We start from the raw sequence: 15,341 nt of genomic DNA, 5'->3' as shown, positions 1-15,341 counted from the left end.
GCGCGGCTCCGCTCGGCGCCCCTCCCCTCTGCCTCCGCCTGGCGCGCGGGCGGCGGCCGGGCGCGCGGCGGGGTGAGGGGTCAGGGGTCGCGGGTCAGCGGCGGCTCTGCCTCTATGGCGGCGGCGGCGGCGGCCTCCTGAGCTGGGCGCGGCGGCAGCAACAGCAGCAGCAGCGGCTCCTCCTCCTCCTCCTCCTCCGCTCCCACCATGCACAGCCTGGCCACGGCCGCGGTGAGACCCGGCTGCGGGCCCCCGGCGGGCGGGTACCGCGGTGCGGCCCTTAGCTGCGAGGGGCCTTTTCGCCGGGGCGGACGGGGGCCGCCTGCCGCGGTGCCCGGCCGCGGTCGGCTCCCTGCGGGGCGGGGGGAGGCGCCGGCGGCGCCGCCGAGGGAGCGCTTCCCCGCTCTAGCTGCGCTGGGGGGAGCCCTTCCCGCCCCTCCGCGGCTCCCTCCTGCCCCGGGAGGGCCGGGGCGCTTCCCCGCCCGCGGGGCCGGGCCCGCGGCGGCGCGGCCACGGGCCGGGGCTCGGCCGGGCCGGATTTTCCCTCCTGCTGCTGACCGCGCTCTCCCTCCGCGTCTGGGCGTGTTCCGCAGGTCCCACCACCTCCGCTGTCCTCTGGGGAGCTTTTTCACTTCTGGCCTTCACTACAGAGGCCAAGACGAGAAAGTGAAAAGTCCCTCAGGGCAGCAGACGAAACGTGGGAGGAAAGGCAGACCAGACCGCCTTTTTCTTCTCTGCTTCCCCAAGTACCTTGCAGGGCAGTCTGTAGCTTGTGCTGTTCCCTTCCTCCCTCGCGGGAAGCTGCCGTGGTGGGACGGGCTGCCGGGCATTAAAGCTCTCAGCGGTAGAACAGTACCTTGACCCAGCTGGCAGGATGGTTCCACAAGTGGAAGTTGAGTTTGGGAGGCTGAGCAATGCGGTTATTGCTTTTTATCTCCCATCTGAAGGGGTTTCTGTTTTGTTTTCGTTTCTCCAAACGCTCGTTCATTGCATGTATGAGACTTCCCAGAGCTGACTGAGTCTCTGGTGCGTATTGTGTTTGGGGAAGTTTACTGCAAGGCCAACAGTTAGAGCTGTTCTCATATTCGCTTAGCATAAGGATCTGCTTGGATTGAAAAACAAGCAAGGCTGAATAAAGTACTTATGAGCAGGAGTTGAGGGAACTTCTTAAGTCTTCCACTTTGTTTAAGTGGTCGTGATTGTAAATTGGTTCTTCGAGTGCTGGCAAATACTTATGATTTAAAGTGACACTTTCTGGAGCACAGAAGGGTATGCAAATTCATCGTGAACTCTGTTAATCAGCACTTACATTTTTATAGCAATGTAATTCATATGTGCTTGTCAAAATGCATGAGGGATTGTTGTGTTTCCCATTAATCCTCTATCTGTAGTCTAATTGTCTCCCTATAAGAGGATTTTTTTGAAAGACAGTTTTAATAAAATAACATGATTCAGGAATTAAATTGCCTTTATTTTGTGGTTCGTTTGAACATATCTTTAATTCATATGTAATTCCTGCAACCTGATAGTTCTGTATTGGAACAATTCTTGTCTCGGTCAGTTAGCATGCAGTAGAGTAAGTGTGTTTTGGAGGGATGGTCATCTCTGGAGAAGTGCTTGGGAACTATGGTAGATAATGTTACCTCCTGGTTGGATTGTGAGTTGGCTCAGGAATTCCCTTGGGCATAGTGAATGTCATCACGATAAACTAGATGGTAAGCTAGAGTATTGGTCGTTTTATAGTGATGCCAGAGGCAGAGATAATACTTAGATTTTAGGCCTGAAGATGGGATAGTGTGCTAGAGAGGAAGACTTGAGATTAGACTAAAAACAATAAATGTAGCTTTAATTAGCAGCCAGGCAGTGAATCTCTGACTTAAACTACCTAATTCACTACTATTTAAATAAAAAGTTCATTTTAGTGTTTTGGGGTTGGTGATCTATCAAAATTGTTATAAAAGCATGTACATCCAATCAGTCGATGTTTCGTTTCCTCAGTCGGTATTTTGACCAGCGTGCCTAGCAGTAGCTGCTTAAATAGGAAAAGAAAGCCACTTGCCTAAACTGAGTTTGTTATGTAATTGTTGGAGATGTAATCTGGCAGAGATGTTTGAGGTAACACCCCTTCTCATGAGGAAGGTGTTGCAAAATCTTTCGTGATGCAGAGGTGGCTAGTTCATGCTGTGTTAAGATATTGTTGGTAATTTTTGCTTTCCTTATGTGCAAAAGAAAGTCTACCTGGGAGGGTCCTACCTTGGAGCCTCTGGGGTTTTCCAGAGCTTTAGGTTTTGTGTGTGTGTGTGAAACAACAAAGTAGGACAGTAGGAAAAAAAATATATTTTTGGTTAAACTAAGATGAGAGGAGCAACTGTAGGGCTTAAGGAAAGCAGTTGGTTCTTGTTAAGACAGGTATCGGACATGAAAAACTTAACTGTGTGGAAAATCTACTTAGTCTTCTGTAGGGATCGCAGGCACATGATTGTGCTTTTAAAGGGTCGATGTATTTAAGCTTACAGGAACTGAAACTTCCAATGTGTCTAGAAAAATAGATGGAAGCTTTAAATAACACAATTACAACAATGTTATTGCTACGCTGCTTGTTCCTCTGCCGTTCCAAACAAAACAAATGAGCTCTGTTCGTTCTCCCTCTCTTTCTTAGCTCCAGTTTAGGAGTTGCCATTGGAATTGCACTTCAGCTCTTAAAACAAACCAAATTTGTCAGTGTTACTATCTTCATGTGAGATTTTGGGAAAAAAAAAGATGTGAGGTGGCAAGAGGAAAAAAAGGGGGATAGCAGGAAAGATGAAGAGTTAAAAGCCATTTCAGCTCCACAGTGTAGGGATTGGTAACAGCATATCAGCTTATATGCAGGCATGCAAGATAACTGATGTGATGGAAGTGGATGGGCAATAAACAAATTACAGTTTCTGCTCAATATAAATTCCACAGCAGGAAAAGAATGACAGCAGATATAATATGTGAATAAACTGTGGAGGGCTTGCAGAAATAGAGATGGAAAGCTCTGGAGGGGGTCTCATCCTGGGAGGCTGCCACTGACGTACGATTTCAGTTTGGCTTCCAATCACTTTCAATTCCTGAACTCATTTGTATTCTCTTCGATGACTCAGTGATGAGCTGCTTCCTAGTAGTGTTGCTGTCAGTGCAGTACATGCAGTGCTTACATCTGTTGTGGTAAGCGCGTGAGGAGTTTCAGTCTGTGTGCTTTTTGTTTGTTTGTTTGCTTTTTTAAAGAGAGAGAGAGAGAGAGAGAAGGAAATGCAGTCAGTTCTCTGTTTCCAGCCACGATTGCTGGGTATATGGGGATGCTGAGCTGGCTGCATGCAGGCTAGCTCAGGAGCGGTAGCATACTAATAGAGCTGTGCTCTATTTGAGCAGCAGACACTGTAGGAGAGTGTTTGAATAGGTTCAGAACTGACTTTTAGAATTCAGACAGGAGGTTTTAATGTCTAAGTTTATCTGCTGTGAAATTTTTGATCTGAATCACTAAACTGTCTCTTTAGGAAGCCTGCTGAGCATTTGTTTGCACCTTGAGTGCTTATTATGACAGCAGAGGCATGAGACAAGCTTTCGCTGAAAGATTTGCTCCTTTACCTTTCCACAGAAACTGTGCTACGATTCCATAGTACCCATTTATCTTCCTTTTCTTCCCAGCTCTCCCCTGTTTTTTGTTTGTTTGCATGTTTTTTGGCCTTGATGTTATTCTTTGTCTGATATTCCACAAAAGGCAGAGGAGAGATTGTCATGAGTTTTTCCTGAGTAGTAGTAAATACGCCTTGACCGTGAATACAGATCTACCCTTCTTTGGTTTTATTTGGAACGTGAATTCTTGCACAAGACCAAACACTTGAGAAATTCCCTTTTAGCTCCTTGACTGTAAACAAGATACATAGGATAAGTTTGAAAGTCCTAAAGCAGGAGGTGTCACTGGTTATGTTTTTGATCTGCCCCACAGTGTCACATTGATGTTAGAATAACGAGTATTTTCTAGTATTTGTATGACTCTTTTTCAAAAAAAAAAAATCACTTTGGGCAAATCACATTGATGGGCCTAGCATCTTCAAAATTTTTAGAGAGAAAAAGGTAGCATCTGCAATTACTGATGTTGTTTCCTTGTTTGAATTTGTGGAAGCTTATATATGGAGCATTAAACGCAGGTGGAACAGATGATAGCTGGCTAAAGTATGTGTGACCTCCCCAGGAGCTCTGCTGGCCCAGACAGGCAGTAGCATGGCTCCCTTATTGCTGAAGGAAGTTACTAGATAATATTTGACAAGAGGATTAAAAGAGACCGTGCCTAACGAGTCAGTCCAGAAAGTAAAACATTTACACTTCAGATTGGTGAAATAATAACACTAACTTAAGGAAGTGATCCATAACCAGAGCATCTTAATGCATTTCTAGTTCCTCTGTCCCCCAGTGAGGAGTTTCTTGAGCCATTCTTTGCTTATCTGTCAGGTTATGGGAAGGGTTTGGATGAAACTTGGATAAAACAGCCAGGACTCAAGTTTTACTGTATCCTTGCAGCCTGTGCCAACAGCACTGGCTCAGGTAGACCGCGAGAAGATCTACCAGTGGATCAATGAGCTGTCCAGCCCTGAGACGCGGGAGAATGCACTGCTGGAGCTGAGCAAGAAGCGGGAATCCGTGCCTGACCTTGCCCCAATGCTGTGGCACTCGTTTGGCACAATTGCAGCTCTCCTTCAGGTGGGTAGGATTGGCGGTTTCTTTATTCCACGGTGCAGCAACCACACAATGCAGAGCTTGTGTCCACGAGGCGTATCTGGGGAGAGCTTAATGAAGTCCCTTATTGTTGTTGCTGGATATATGCTGCTTGCCAGGGCGTGTAGTGAGGGGAGTGGATGTAGGAAACCCATCTCTATAGTGTTTGCCATTAGTCATCACTAGCAAGGCTGCATTTGTAGGCATTATAAGATTTCTTATGAGAAATCTACATATTTGGGAGGGGAATGGGTGAGCTGTGGATGTGTGTGCTGCCTGGTGATACTGTTCCCCACGGATCACGTTCTGTTGATTTTCTTAGTGTTGTAGCAGCGCCACAGCAGTCTTACTCTTGCAGTCTGTTTTGACTTTTTGCATGACCCTGAGTTTGGTCAGAAGGCTGCCCATGTAGTTAGCAGGAAGGGGAGTATGGGAATGCTGCTCACTACCCTATAGAGATCCTTGTGAAGGAAAGTACTTGCATCTCTTGTCAAACTCAGCTGTGCAGCTCTTTGCTGAGCCAACATACTCTACAGCTCTACTCTGACTGGCCGTCTCTCAGTGCAGAATCTAGTCGAAATGATAGCAAATAATGCAAACAATAGCAAAAAAAATTATAGAATGGTGCAGAATCTAGTCAAGTTTGAGGAACGACAGACAAGCAGGCGGAATAGGCAATGTCCAAGTGCTTTGAATGGCCCCGAAACAAGTGGAGAAAATTAGAAGGGAGCTATGGTAGGAAGTAGGCACATTTCTGAATTGGATTTCTCACCCTCAGCTGCTTCCCCTACACTGAGGGAGCAGAGTACCAGCAGCATGAATGCAGTGGAGGTGTGCTCTACCTCAAGCACAGGAACACTTTTCTTCACTCTGGAAGTTCAAAACAAAACAGTCCGCCACTAGCAAAGAGACATGAAATCAAATGAACTGTTCTTTTGTGATTGGCCGCATCCCTGTAACTCCTTGTCAAATCAGCTCTGGCCCAGCTCTGCCCTTTCTTGGGCAGCACGGTGGCTGCTGTGTAACCTGTCTTCAAGTGATGTTTGGTGAAAGGGGACTGTCATCTCTTGACACCATTATTCCTTGCTGGGCGAGTGCTTTTGTGGAGCTTGCTGGTGGCTTTTTTCCCTTAAGTTTTCTTCATCTGTTAATTTTTAGGAAATTGTAAATATTTATCCATCAATCAACCCTCCGACTCTAACAGCTCATCAGTCCAACAGAGTCTGCAATGCTTTAGCTCTACTACAGTGTGTAGCATCACATCCTGAAACGAGGTAGGTGTTTCCACATGCATAAGCCTTGAGAAGTTGGTGTTGACAGCTCAGTCAGTCTGACTCAGAAGCACGTTAAGGTCCTTCCTGCGCTCTTAACCAAAAGTAGTGGAACAGTGCACAGAGCTGGAAGATAGGCAGCTGCCTGCTCCTTTCACTTGTGTGCACGGATTACCAGGTTGACAGCTTCATGGTGGTGCTAAATACATTGCGTTCCCTGAACCATTCTGAGATCCTGCAAATTCCCAAAACATTTGATTGTGGCATTCCCTGGACACTCAGTCAGAGGCAAGAGTGCCTTTGTGCTCGGTATTGCGCACAGGATCATTGTTTTAATGAGCTTACAGTTATTTAGACCAGCTGTCCAAAGGGTAGGATGGGCAAGACTGCCTTTCCCAGAACATGTGCGTGGCAGGAGAGCGATAGCAAAGCCACGTCTGGAGTTCTCAGCCAGTGGCTGACTTTCTCAAGTTTTCTCAATCTGTGTCCAGTATGTGTCAGCAAGGAAAATGTTGGTGTTGGCTAAGCCAAAATCAGTAGCCGCAGCCAGAAGACGACTACCCCGAGAGCCATGATCTCATATTTCTATTCCTTCTGAGAAGGGGGGAGTGGGTAGCTGAAGCTGTTCTTCAGCTGCTGCAAGTTAGTGTTAAATAGCAGCCCTCCATGAGACAATGTCCAAGGAAACAGGCTAGTTTTACACTAGATGTCTTTACAATTAAAGTTTGAAAACTGAGGGTGGATAGAAGAATGTTGGATAGTCATGCAAGAGAGTTTCCCCCCGTTAGCATGGCAGTCTCCAGGTTTCTCCCTGCAGTCTGTATTTTTCACTATTGTCAAAAGGCAGTGTGAGGGCTCCTGGGGAAAGGTGACTGTGCTCATTTACACAATGATAGAGACCAGCCCTTCTGGATTCCTGTTGCGCTGAGGCTGTGAGCAGGCATCAGGGCTAAGTGCCCATGCAAGCCTGCAATCCACAGGGTGATATGTAGCAGTGAATGGAACAAGCAGTGGGTCTGGGAGGCAGAAGGAGGTAGTAAAAATAATAGAACAAGCTCCATACCTGGTCAGCTGGAAGCAGCTATGCAAGTGACTGACAGTTGAGGCATTAGGTTTTGTGCTGTGCTTGCAGAGCTTCACACCTTTCCATTGGAGAATGGGCTGTTACTGTCTTTTGAGGAGTATCAGTGATGGTGTCTGTTAAGGAATAGGTTGAGGCTGTGCATGGTAATCCTGGATTGTGTGCTCCCTTAACTTTCCTTGTCTCTCACACTGGGTATTCTCCCTTTTGTACAGGTCAGCTTTTCTGGCAGCTCACATCCCTCTCTTCCTGTACCCCTTCTTGCACACAGTTAGCAAGACACGGCCATTTGAGTACCTGCGGCTCACGAGTCTGGGAGTCATTGGTAAGCAGCCAAGCTAATACTGGGGCATTTGTTTCCTATTGATTTGGATACAGTTCATGCTGTATGTGTAGATAGCAGCATGACCAAAGTCACAGATCTGTTTTAACCAGGATCGTCTGAGTCCTGTAGTATTAACAGGAGGAGGGACTCTTTTTCAACCAATCACACTGTCAAGTTCCTGTTAGTGTGTGGGAACTGGATTTTTCAGCAGTAAGGATCCCTAGAGTCCAGGTGTCTAGCTGCATTGCCAGGAATATCTATCTGCCATTAATGGAAGCACCTGCAGTCTGTTGAGCCTTCACCCTCAGCACAGACACTAGAGATTGGAATGGCTGGGTGCAGATGGGGGTTCCTTTGCCTTTTTACCATTGGTTGACTTGAGTATATTTGCTGTCCTCCTCTTATTTCCTGCCCAAAACGTTTCTGCTTGATGTGTAAAGCAAGAGGCTCTTGAACTGCGTTTCTTCTTGCCAGAGGTTGCTGCGGAGTAGCTGACGAACATGATCCTGTTGCGTTTGTGTTACTGCCAGGGGCGAGCCAAGACTGTGTCCCCTTTCTGAAAAACAAACAAAAAACCCTCAAATCCAGCATGATTACCTTTATGTTGCCAAAATGATCTCTTCTCCGTGCATATGCTGCAACGTACTCAGAATGATAGTTGCTCTGCCTGCCATTCAGATCTAACGGTCCCTGGAAAGGGTACAGTGCAGGCGTTCTTTGAATAGTGAGATTATTTGAAACATTTATCGTGTTTTGTTTTTTCTTTTCTTTTCAAGGGGCATTGGTGAAAACCGATGAGCAAGAAGTGATAAATTTCTTATTGACAACAGAAATTATCCCCCTGTGCTTACGTATCATGGAGTCTGGCAGTGAACTCTCCAAAACGGTATCTGCTGTTTGTCTTAATTAAGACTTCTTGTTGTTAGTCTCCAAGTGGCCAGGCAGTCAGTGACCTGCAGGGTTGGCTTGTGTCCTTTTGTAGTTGCTGGGGCAATCCTGGGTGGAGTTTTACATCCTCAGAAAAAATCACTAAACTCTGAGCTGGGGGTTCCTTAGCTTGGTAGCTTTGTGGGGCAAGATCTTGCTGCTCTTAACAGCCATTCTCTCCCCTGTAGCCCTGCAGAGTAACTTTCAGGGCTGAGCTGGACCAACTTGCTCTGGCCTAAGAGAGCAAATGCTGTAACTATGCAGTGCAGAGGCTGGACAGCAGATATTAGTGGTGGCAGTTAGGGGAAGGTTTACCGTGCTGGACCAGCCCGTTGTTGTGTTCCCCCACCCCCCCAGTCAGGGGCCCATCTCCAGCATGAGGTCAGTCTTGTCTGATGACCCAGGTAGTACAGGCCACAGATTTTAGTCTGGATGCTTCTCTGTGATGAAGCCTGCTGACACGTTTGACTGAAATTCTTCCAGAAAGTCACTTGTCTCGTGACCAAGCAGTAATTCTCAAGACAAAAATTGAAATCAGCTTGTGCTATAGATGGCAGGGCCAAGGAACAGATATTTCTGGTTCTTTCTCTGTGACCAGAATAGCATAGCTGTAACTCTGAGGCTGTCCTGAGAAGCCTGGCAATAGTTGCTATCTAATGCAGCCTGCATCCAGTCTTGGTGTACGCTCTGCTTTGTGTCCACCTCTTTCCTTTAGCCAGGGATGCCAAGCCATTGGGTAGTGTCCCGCATTTCCTTTTGGCTTTAAACTTTCATCAAGTTCAGCATTAGCTGCCTGCTGAAAGGCCTTTTAGCTCTGGCACTGCCATGAAAGAACACAGCACAGACTGTTCCTTTTCAGAACAGATGAGTTGGTTATAAATTCTTATTTTCTGCTTTCTTCCTGTTCTAGGTTGCTACATTTATTCTTCAGAAAATACTCCTGGATGACACAGGGCTGGCATATATCTGTCAGACTTATGAGCGGTTTTCCCATGTTGCCATGATACTGGTAGGATTTTTTTTTTTCTTTATATATATATATATATATATATATATATATATATATATATATATATACACACACACACAGAGCTTTTAAAAAAAAAAAAAAAAAAAAAAGCCCTAATAGCCAGCCTCTTCAGCAGCTATTTTACTGCTTTCTGCCTAGAGCAAAGGCAATGTTCTTTTCTTCTGCGTGATATCAGAGCAGATTCATTTCTTACATGCTTCATATGACATTTTGATTTCTGCTATGTGCTGTAAAACAGTAGTTCTCCTTGGTTGTAGCCCCCCAAGGGGGCACGTTGTAGAGAGGAAACACAAAAATAAAGCCCAAGAGCTTCCTTTCTTCCTGAAATGGCTTTGAAACCTCAGGAGGAACAGAAGGGTTTTCCGGGTTGGATGTGAATTGATCCCATTTTATGTAAGAATGACCACACTGGTTTGGACTGCGAATCCATTTCCTCAGTCTGTTTCCTACATCAGGTGGAATGAGATGTCAAGGCATGAGTAAGAACAAGGCAAGCATATATGATACTTCCCCTTGTAACATTCTCCCAGATGCCGACTGTTTTCATCTTTGATTTTTCTGGAGCCAGTTGTGGGTTTTCTATATAGTAACCTCTGATGAGCTTTTCATCCAAGTGTTTGTCCTCCCCTTGAAACCATGGAAACTTTTTGCATCCATGGTGTCCTTTACCAAGGAGTTCCACAGGTTTCCTGTTTGCTGCCGTCTTCTCTTGTTTGTTTTGAACCTGGTTCCTGCTAGCTTATTTTAATGACCCTAGTTCTTGTGTTAGAAGACACAGAGCAGACAATTTCTGTCCATCCCCTGTCTCCTGTGAAGGAGAAGTTTTGGTACCCCTATTTTGTTCATTCCAGGAGTAATAGCTCCAGCTTGAACGTTATCTCTGAGCTTGCTAAGGGGATGTAGGTTTGCCCAGGAACAGCAGTAGTTCTGCTTTTGTCCTTTTTTTAAGAGCAGTCTCGGGAGAAGAAAATGCAATATCAATTTCTATGTTTCCCACTCTTGATTCTGTGACTAAACGTTGATGCTTTCTTGCTTGGGAATATTTGTATATCTGCATTCCCAAATCTGAAGAAAACTTAACTTTTTCCTTCTGATCAGTTTTACCCATGAACAGCAAAATAGGAATGCTTTAGAGCCGATGTCTAAAACTTCCAATGTGATATGATTTTGCAGTTGCAAATGGGATCACCTCTGCATGAAAATTCATCTGGCTCAGGGGCAAAGTGAGAAAAGCAGTTAGAAACCCTGGGGTAGGAGAGGGAAGGTAACCAAGGAAGAATCTGTGGCTGGGAAGGGCATGAACATGGAGGGGTGTGGGCATGTCATGCAATGTTAGCATGGAAGAAACCCTTGCTGTGGTATAATCCCACCATTGGGTGAAGTGCTGACATGATTAATATTCCATAATGCAATGGAGAAGGATGAAAATGTTCTGTAAACATTTCTACTCCGTATTTTGGAAGAGTCAGCATAACGTATTCCTGTTTTAGGAGGATGATGGTCTACTTCCTAGTCCACTGGTACATGAGTAAGTTGTTAAGCAAGTATTAGAGGCTTTTAAAACCGCAGATTGGCAGTTCCTGTCCAGGAGCTGTCTGAGGAGCTCTCTGGCCTGTTGTTCATTATTTTGAAGAAATCTTGGTATTTTGGGGAATTCCTGAGAACAGACATCTTGCAAAAGAGTAGGTGAGGTGGCCCCACTAACTGGTAACTGAGCTGACTAAATATCTGAAATCAGGTGAATTTGGCTAATGGGAAATGGTTAGTGCTAGCCAGTGAAGCCTAGCATTTTCTTTATGGGAGAGAGAACTTGTCAGGCAGATCTAATTCAGCTCCTAAACGCAAGCGATCAAGGTAGGCCTATGAAGGAATCTGCACTGTTCGCTAGGCTGGGTGCATTCAAGGATGATAGGTTTTCATGCAACCATATGCATAGTCCCAATCACATGAGAAACGGAGGCTGGGACAGGGAGATCTGCTCTGATCTTGCTTTCTAGGATCAGCAAACAGCATAATATCAGTGATGGAGCAGAAAGAGAAAATACAACTCTTGGTTGCATGATAAGACCAGAATGTGGATCTTACTATACACGGAATGGGTGAGCCCTATCCTTCAGAATGGCTTTCCAGGCTATTGTCAGAGTTTTAAAAGGGTGTTGAAATGAGGGCAGCGCAGATGAGAACGTGGATTGTTGCAGAGGGTAGGAACCTGCCTCATGGGCTGACTGAACCTGAGCTTATCAAAGTGCTTGGAATATGCTTGCATTCCTCTGTGAGGGCAAGAATCCGGGTTCTCTTTAATCTAGCAGAAAGTTGGACCATGAAGCAGTCCTAGGAAGAGGAAACCAAACAGAGGTGAGCTGAGCTTTCCTCCAAGCAGCTGGGAGAATCTTCCTTCTCTAAGCCACGGCTACCTGCTCTTCTCAAAGGTGTCTTGGCATCCAAGGTGCTGGGCTCCACGCAGGGGTATCCAGATGAAATGTAATGGGCTGTGATGAGTAGGAAGCCGGAGTGAGTGATTTAACAGTCTTTCCCAGTCTTTCTTGATTGTGAAACTGTCTTTATAAAAGCTTTCTAACTGGTGGCACTGGCCTCTTTCAAACAGGGTAAAATGGTCCTGCAGCTTTCCAAGGAGCCTTCGGCACGGCTGCTGAAACACGTTGTCCGCTGTTACCTTCGCCTTTCTGATAACCCCAGGTAAACATCTTAGGAGTTTGAGCAGGGGCTTCTTCCATCTCCTTGCAAGTGCAGTTCTCTCCATAATGCCCGCTCAAAAGGGGTCAAAATTCCTGTCTGTCCTTACATCAGCCTTAGCTGAGTGTAGAAATTGCTTTTTCTCTCACTGGCCCCAGGAGTTCTTATGGTATGTGGGAGAAACAGTGAGGCTTTAGAGCTTTTGCCAGTTTGAGCTGCGCAGATTATGACTCCCTTAGCACAAATTAGTTTGAGGGAGGTACAGTGGAGGTGCTGAGATGGAAGGTAGGCCATGCTCTCCCTCTTCTACCATGGTGCTGGCTGTTAGCGGTAGAAGCAAGTCGATGAAATTCTGGCACAAACTCAATTTATGTCCTTAGCTGACCAGCAGCCAAATATGTCTCTGCCTCCTCTGGAATCACACTGCTCTTGATTGACAGGTGTCAGGGCACAGGGATTTACTTGGTGAGCCCTAGCAAAAGGGATGGGAGCCGTGCTGGTTGGCAGTGTGCCATGTGTTGGGGTGCTGCTGCTCAGTCATTACCTTGGCTCATCCTGCCAGAGGGATCCCCAGGCAAACGAGCGTTACGTTCCCAGTGGGGTTTCCTCCCCTCTTGCCCCTGTGAGTTTATTTGTTGGGCCCCTGTTTCTTGTCTCTTGATGTAGGGCACGTGAAGCTCTCAGGCAGTGCCTTCCTGACCAACTGAAGGACACCACCTTCGCCCAGGTTCTGAAGGATGATACCACCACGAAGCGCTGGCTGGCTCAGCTCGTCAAGAACCTGCAGGAGGGTCAGGTCACTGACCCACGGGGCATCCCTCTTCCACCGCAGTGACTGCTGGGGAAGGTGGGGGATCAGGGAAGAAACAGCTCAGGTTTACAAAGAACCAGGAACAGATGACCTCTTCCACAACAAACTGGGCATGCCAGCTGGCTTTTGGCCTCCCAGCTCATAGGACCATTCCACCATGCCAAAGGGCTGCTCTGTAGCAATGCAGCATGCCTCTGGGGATCGCAGCACCAGCAAATACTGATACTGCAGCTTAAGAAATCAATAAAAACAATCTATAGAGATCCCCGTCTCTCCAGAAGGCTTGGCTGGCATCTGTCCCTCCATTGCCAGGCAGGGGATAGTGCAGAGGTCCACTCTTCCAGCTAGCTCAGTCTCTACACAAGTGGTGTGTGACACAGGGTGTGTGCTGTGTCCCTCCAGTTCCTTGTCACTCCATGTTTACAAGTCTGTCTAGATGAGCAAGCTCAATAAAAGCTGATCCAGTCTGAAGAGCAGTTAAAACAACTGCTACTCAGCTGCAGATAGCCTGGGGACAGCTTTCTTCCCTGCAAGCACATCCTTGCTCCTGGCTGTGCATCCGACTGGCACAGCACGCGTCTCTCTTCCTTTTCTTTGGCACAAAGGCAGTGGCTGGAGCTGGGCCCGCTGCGGTGTTGGCCCCAAGAGAAGGGTTGATTACTTGCAGTGAATCCATGCGTCATAAGCTTGGTTCTCAGGGTTCTGGGGGAGGAAAAGACAGCAGGACTGTGGTTCTTGTGCTGTAAATAGTGCATTTCCTCAGCTGCTGCAGCTATAGACCCTGTGTTAAACAGTGGTCTAGCACAGCTATTGCCCAGCAGGGCTGCTGACTGGCTTGTCAAATGCTGCTCAACGTTAGGAAACCTGCCTGGTGGGGGTCGGCAATCCACTGACTGCTGATCCCCTGCCACAGGACAGTCGGGAGCTACATTCTGCAGGCTCTAGGTATGCCAGCTTCTGCCTTCGCTGCTGCCTGAAAGGTGTCTCCGTCCTGACCCCTTCCCCTTCCCTCCCCAGCTCATCTCTGCCAACCGAGTGCATCTATTTCAGCCTTCAAAGCTGCCCTGGTGTCTGCCTCAGCCCCACTGCAATTAAACCGTCTGGACGAGGAGCCACTTACCTACCTTCCCAGCGCTGAGGGGTTAGCACGGGCGCGGAAGGGGTGAAGCAGCCGAGGAGCTCCCGGGCTCTGTTGGAGCACAGCCTGTTCTGCTTGCGCTTGGCTGCAGGCAAGCGGAGGCAGCCACTTGTCTGCCCCCCCCCCCCCCCCCCGCCGGTTTTGCTGATCATCGGCAGTGTTGTGCCAACAGTGTCTTAAATCCCATCTGGTTTCCCCTCCCTCCTCTCATGGGAGCCTTGCATAACAAGGGCAGAGCACAGCCTCTCTTCTTTGCCCCCGGGGTCCTGTTTTATAACCATTGCCTTTTTCTTTTTCCTCCTCTCTGCCCTGACTGTGACAGGGTAGGGTGTGAAAATGCTTCTGTTTTTGTAAATTCGGATGAATAAAAAATAAAACCCCAGCCAGCACAGATTGCTCCCTGTCTGGTCTCTTGAGGAGGGGAGTGGATGGTGAGGGAGGAATTGTTGCAGATGGGATGAAGGGGATCTGTGCCAGCTCCTGTGCCCATCTGCCGGGGACGTGGCCTGCTCCCACGCAGGCCTTCCCGCGCGGGGCTGGGGACGGGCTGGGAGCTGGCTCAATCACTGCACTGTTCAGAGGAGCAGGGCTCGGTGGCACCATCCCTGTCGCTCCCTGAGCTGCCAGCTCGGGTAAAGTAGCAGGGAGGAGCTGTGGGGAGTAGGTGTCCCCCCTGCACCAGGCAGTGGGGCTTTGGCAGGGGGTGCTGCTGCTCTGTCCTGCTGTCTGGCTGTCAGCGCTTGGGGAAGGACGGATCTTTCTCTCTCCCCAGTAAGCTCTCCAGCCAGGTGTGTTTAAAAGCTCTCCCTGGCATGCACTGCCCCCCTTCCCCAGGGCACAGGCCTGTTACAGCATCTGCCGTGCTTTTTGGCTGCAAAGCTCTGGCAGGGGAGATGTGTGGGGCCAGCTGGGGTTTGGGAGGGGGGGGGTGGCCCACGACAGGGAGAGAGTGGGCAGCCTGCTCTGGCTGCTGGCCTTGGTGTGGCAGGTCAGGCCTGTATTTTAGGGATGTTGTGGCCTTGGATGAGCAGCGGTTTTGGGCTGCGTTACTTTCCCTGTTCACCTGGAAATTTGATCTCTGCCCTGCAGCCAACTCGAGCTGCCTGCTGGGTGCCAGTGTCCTGGATCTGTACAGGTGAAAGGGCCCCTTTTGGGGCTGGGCCCCCACCTCTGCTAGGTGCTGCCGGGCTGGAGGGGGGTCTTTGCGGCTCTGGGGCTGCCATGGGGCTGTCTGTCCTGCTGCCCACTCACCCCCCACGCCCCTGGGGAGCGTGGGGTCGGGCCAGGGCAGTGCCTCCCTCTAGCACCCCGGAGCGCCCGTGGG

General features: G+C 48.2%; 2 protein-coding genes across 4 annotated transcripts in view; one reads left to right on the top strand and one right to left on the bottom strand.

The window, feature by feature from the left end:
- USP37 (ubiquitin specific peptidase 37) overlaps positions 1-889 on the bottom strand; it is a 36,558-nt gene extending 35,669 nt beyond the window's left edge. Inside the window, exon 1 of the mRNA XM_068948911.1 lies at positions 751-889. The gene's annotated coding sequence lies outside the window, so the exon portion shown is untranslated. The remainder of the gene's footprint in view (positions 1-750) is intronic.
- On the top strand, positions 3-14,406 carry CNOT9 (CCR4-NOT transcription complex subunit 9). 3 transcript variants are annotated; one of them, XM_068948915.1, is made up of 9 exons: positions 3-231; positions 4,546-4,725; positions 5,899-6,014; positions 7,308-7,417; positions 8,194-8,303; positions 9,255-9,353; positions 11,980-12,071; positions 12,735-12,915; positions 13,897-14,406. In XM_068948915.1, exons 1-8 carry the CDS (start codon positions 208-210, stop codon positions 12,901-12,903), a joined length of 900 nt encoding a protein of 299 aa, XP_068805016.1. In that variant the 5' UTR covers positions 3-207; the 3' UTR covers positions 12,904-12,915; positions 13,897-14,406. The 3 variants fall into 3 exon arrangements, with proteins under 3 accessions (XP_068805016.1, XP_068805015.1, XP_068805014.1); XM_068948914.1 differs by having other exon boundaries at positions 31-231; positions 12,729-12,915; XM_068948913.1 differs by having other exon boundaries at positions 31-231; positions 12,729-14,406.
- Positions 14,407-15,341: the final 935 nt, after the last annotated feature.

Source organism: Struthio camelus, chromosome 6, assembly GCF_040807025.1.
Source record: "Struthio camelus isolate bStrCam1 chromosome 6, bStrCam1.hap1, whole genome shotgun sequence".
NCBI classification, from domain to species: domain Eukaryota; kingdom Metazoa; phylum Chordata; class Aves; order Struthioniformes; family Struthionidae; genus Struthio; species Struthio camelus.
Note: the sequence above shows the minus strand (reverse complement) of the source record. Positions and strands in the feature narration are given on the sequence as shown.

Bases quoted from the DNA above. Each gene is read 5' to 3' on its own strand.
- CNOT9 (XM_068948914.1), top strand. From the start codon at position 208: ATGCACAGCCTGGCCACGGCCGCG. The intron at 232-4,545 runs GTGAGACCCGGC...GTATCCTTGCAG, and splicing joins ACAGCCTGGCCACGGCCGCG to CCTGTGCCAACAGCACTGGC. The intron at 12,072-12,728 runs GTAAACATCTTA...TCTTGTCTCTTG, and splicing joins CGCCTTTCTGATAACCCCAG to ATGTAGGGCACGTGAAGCTC.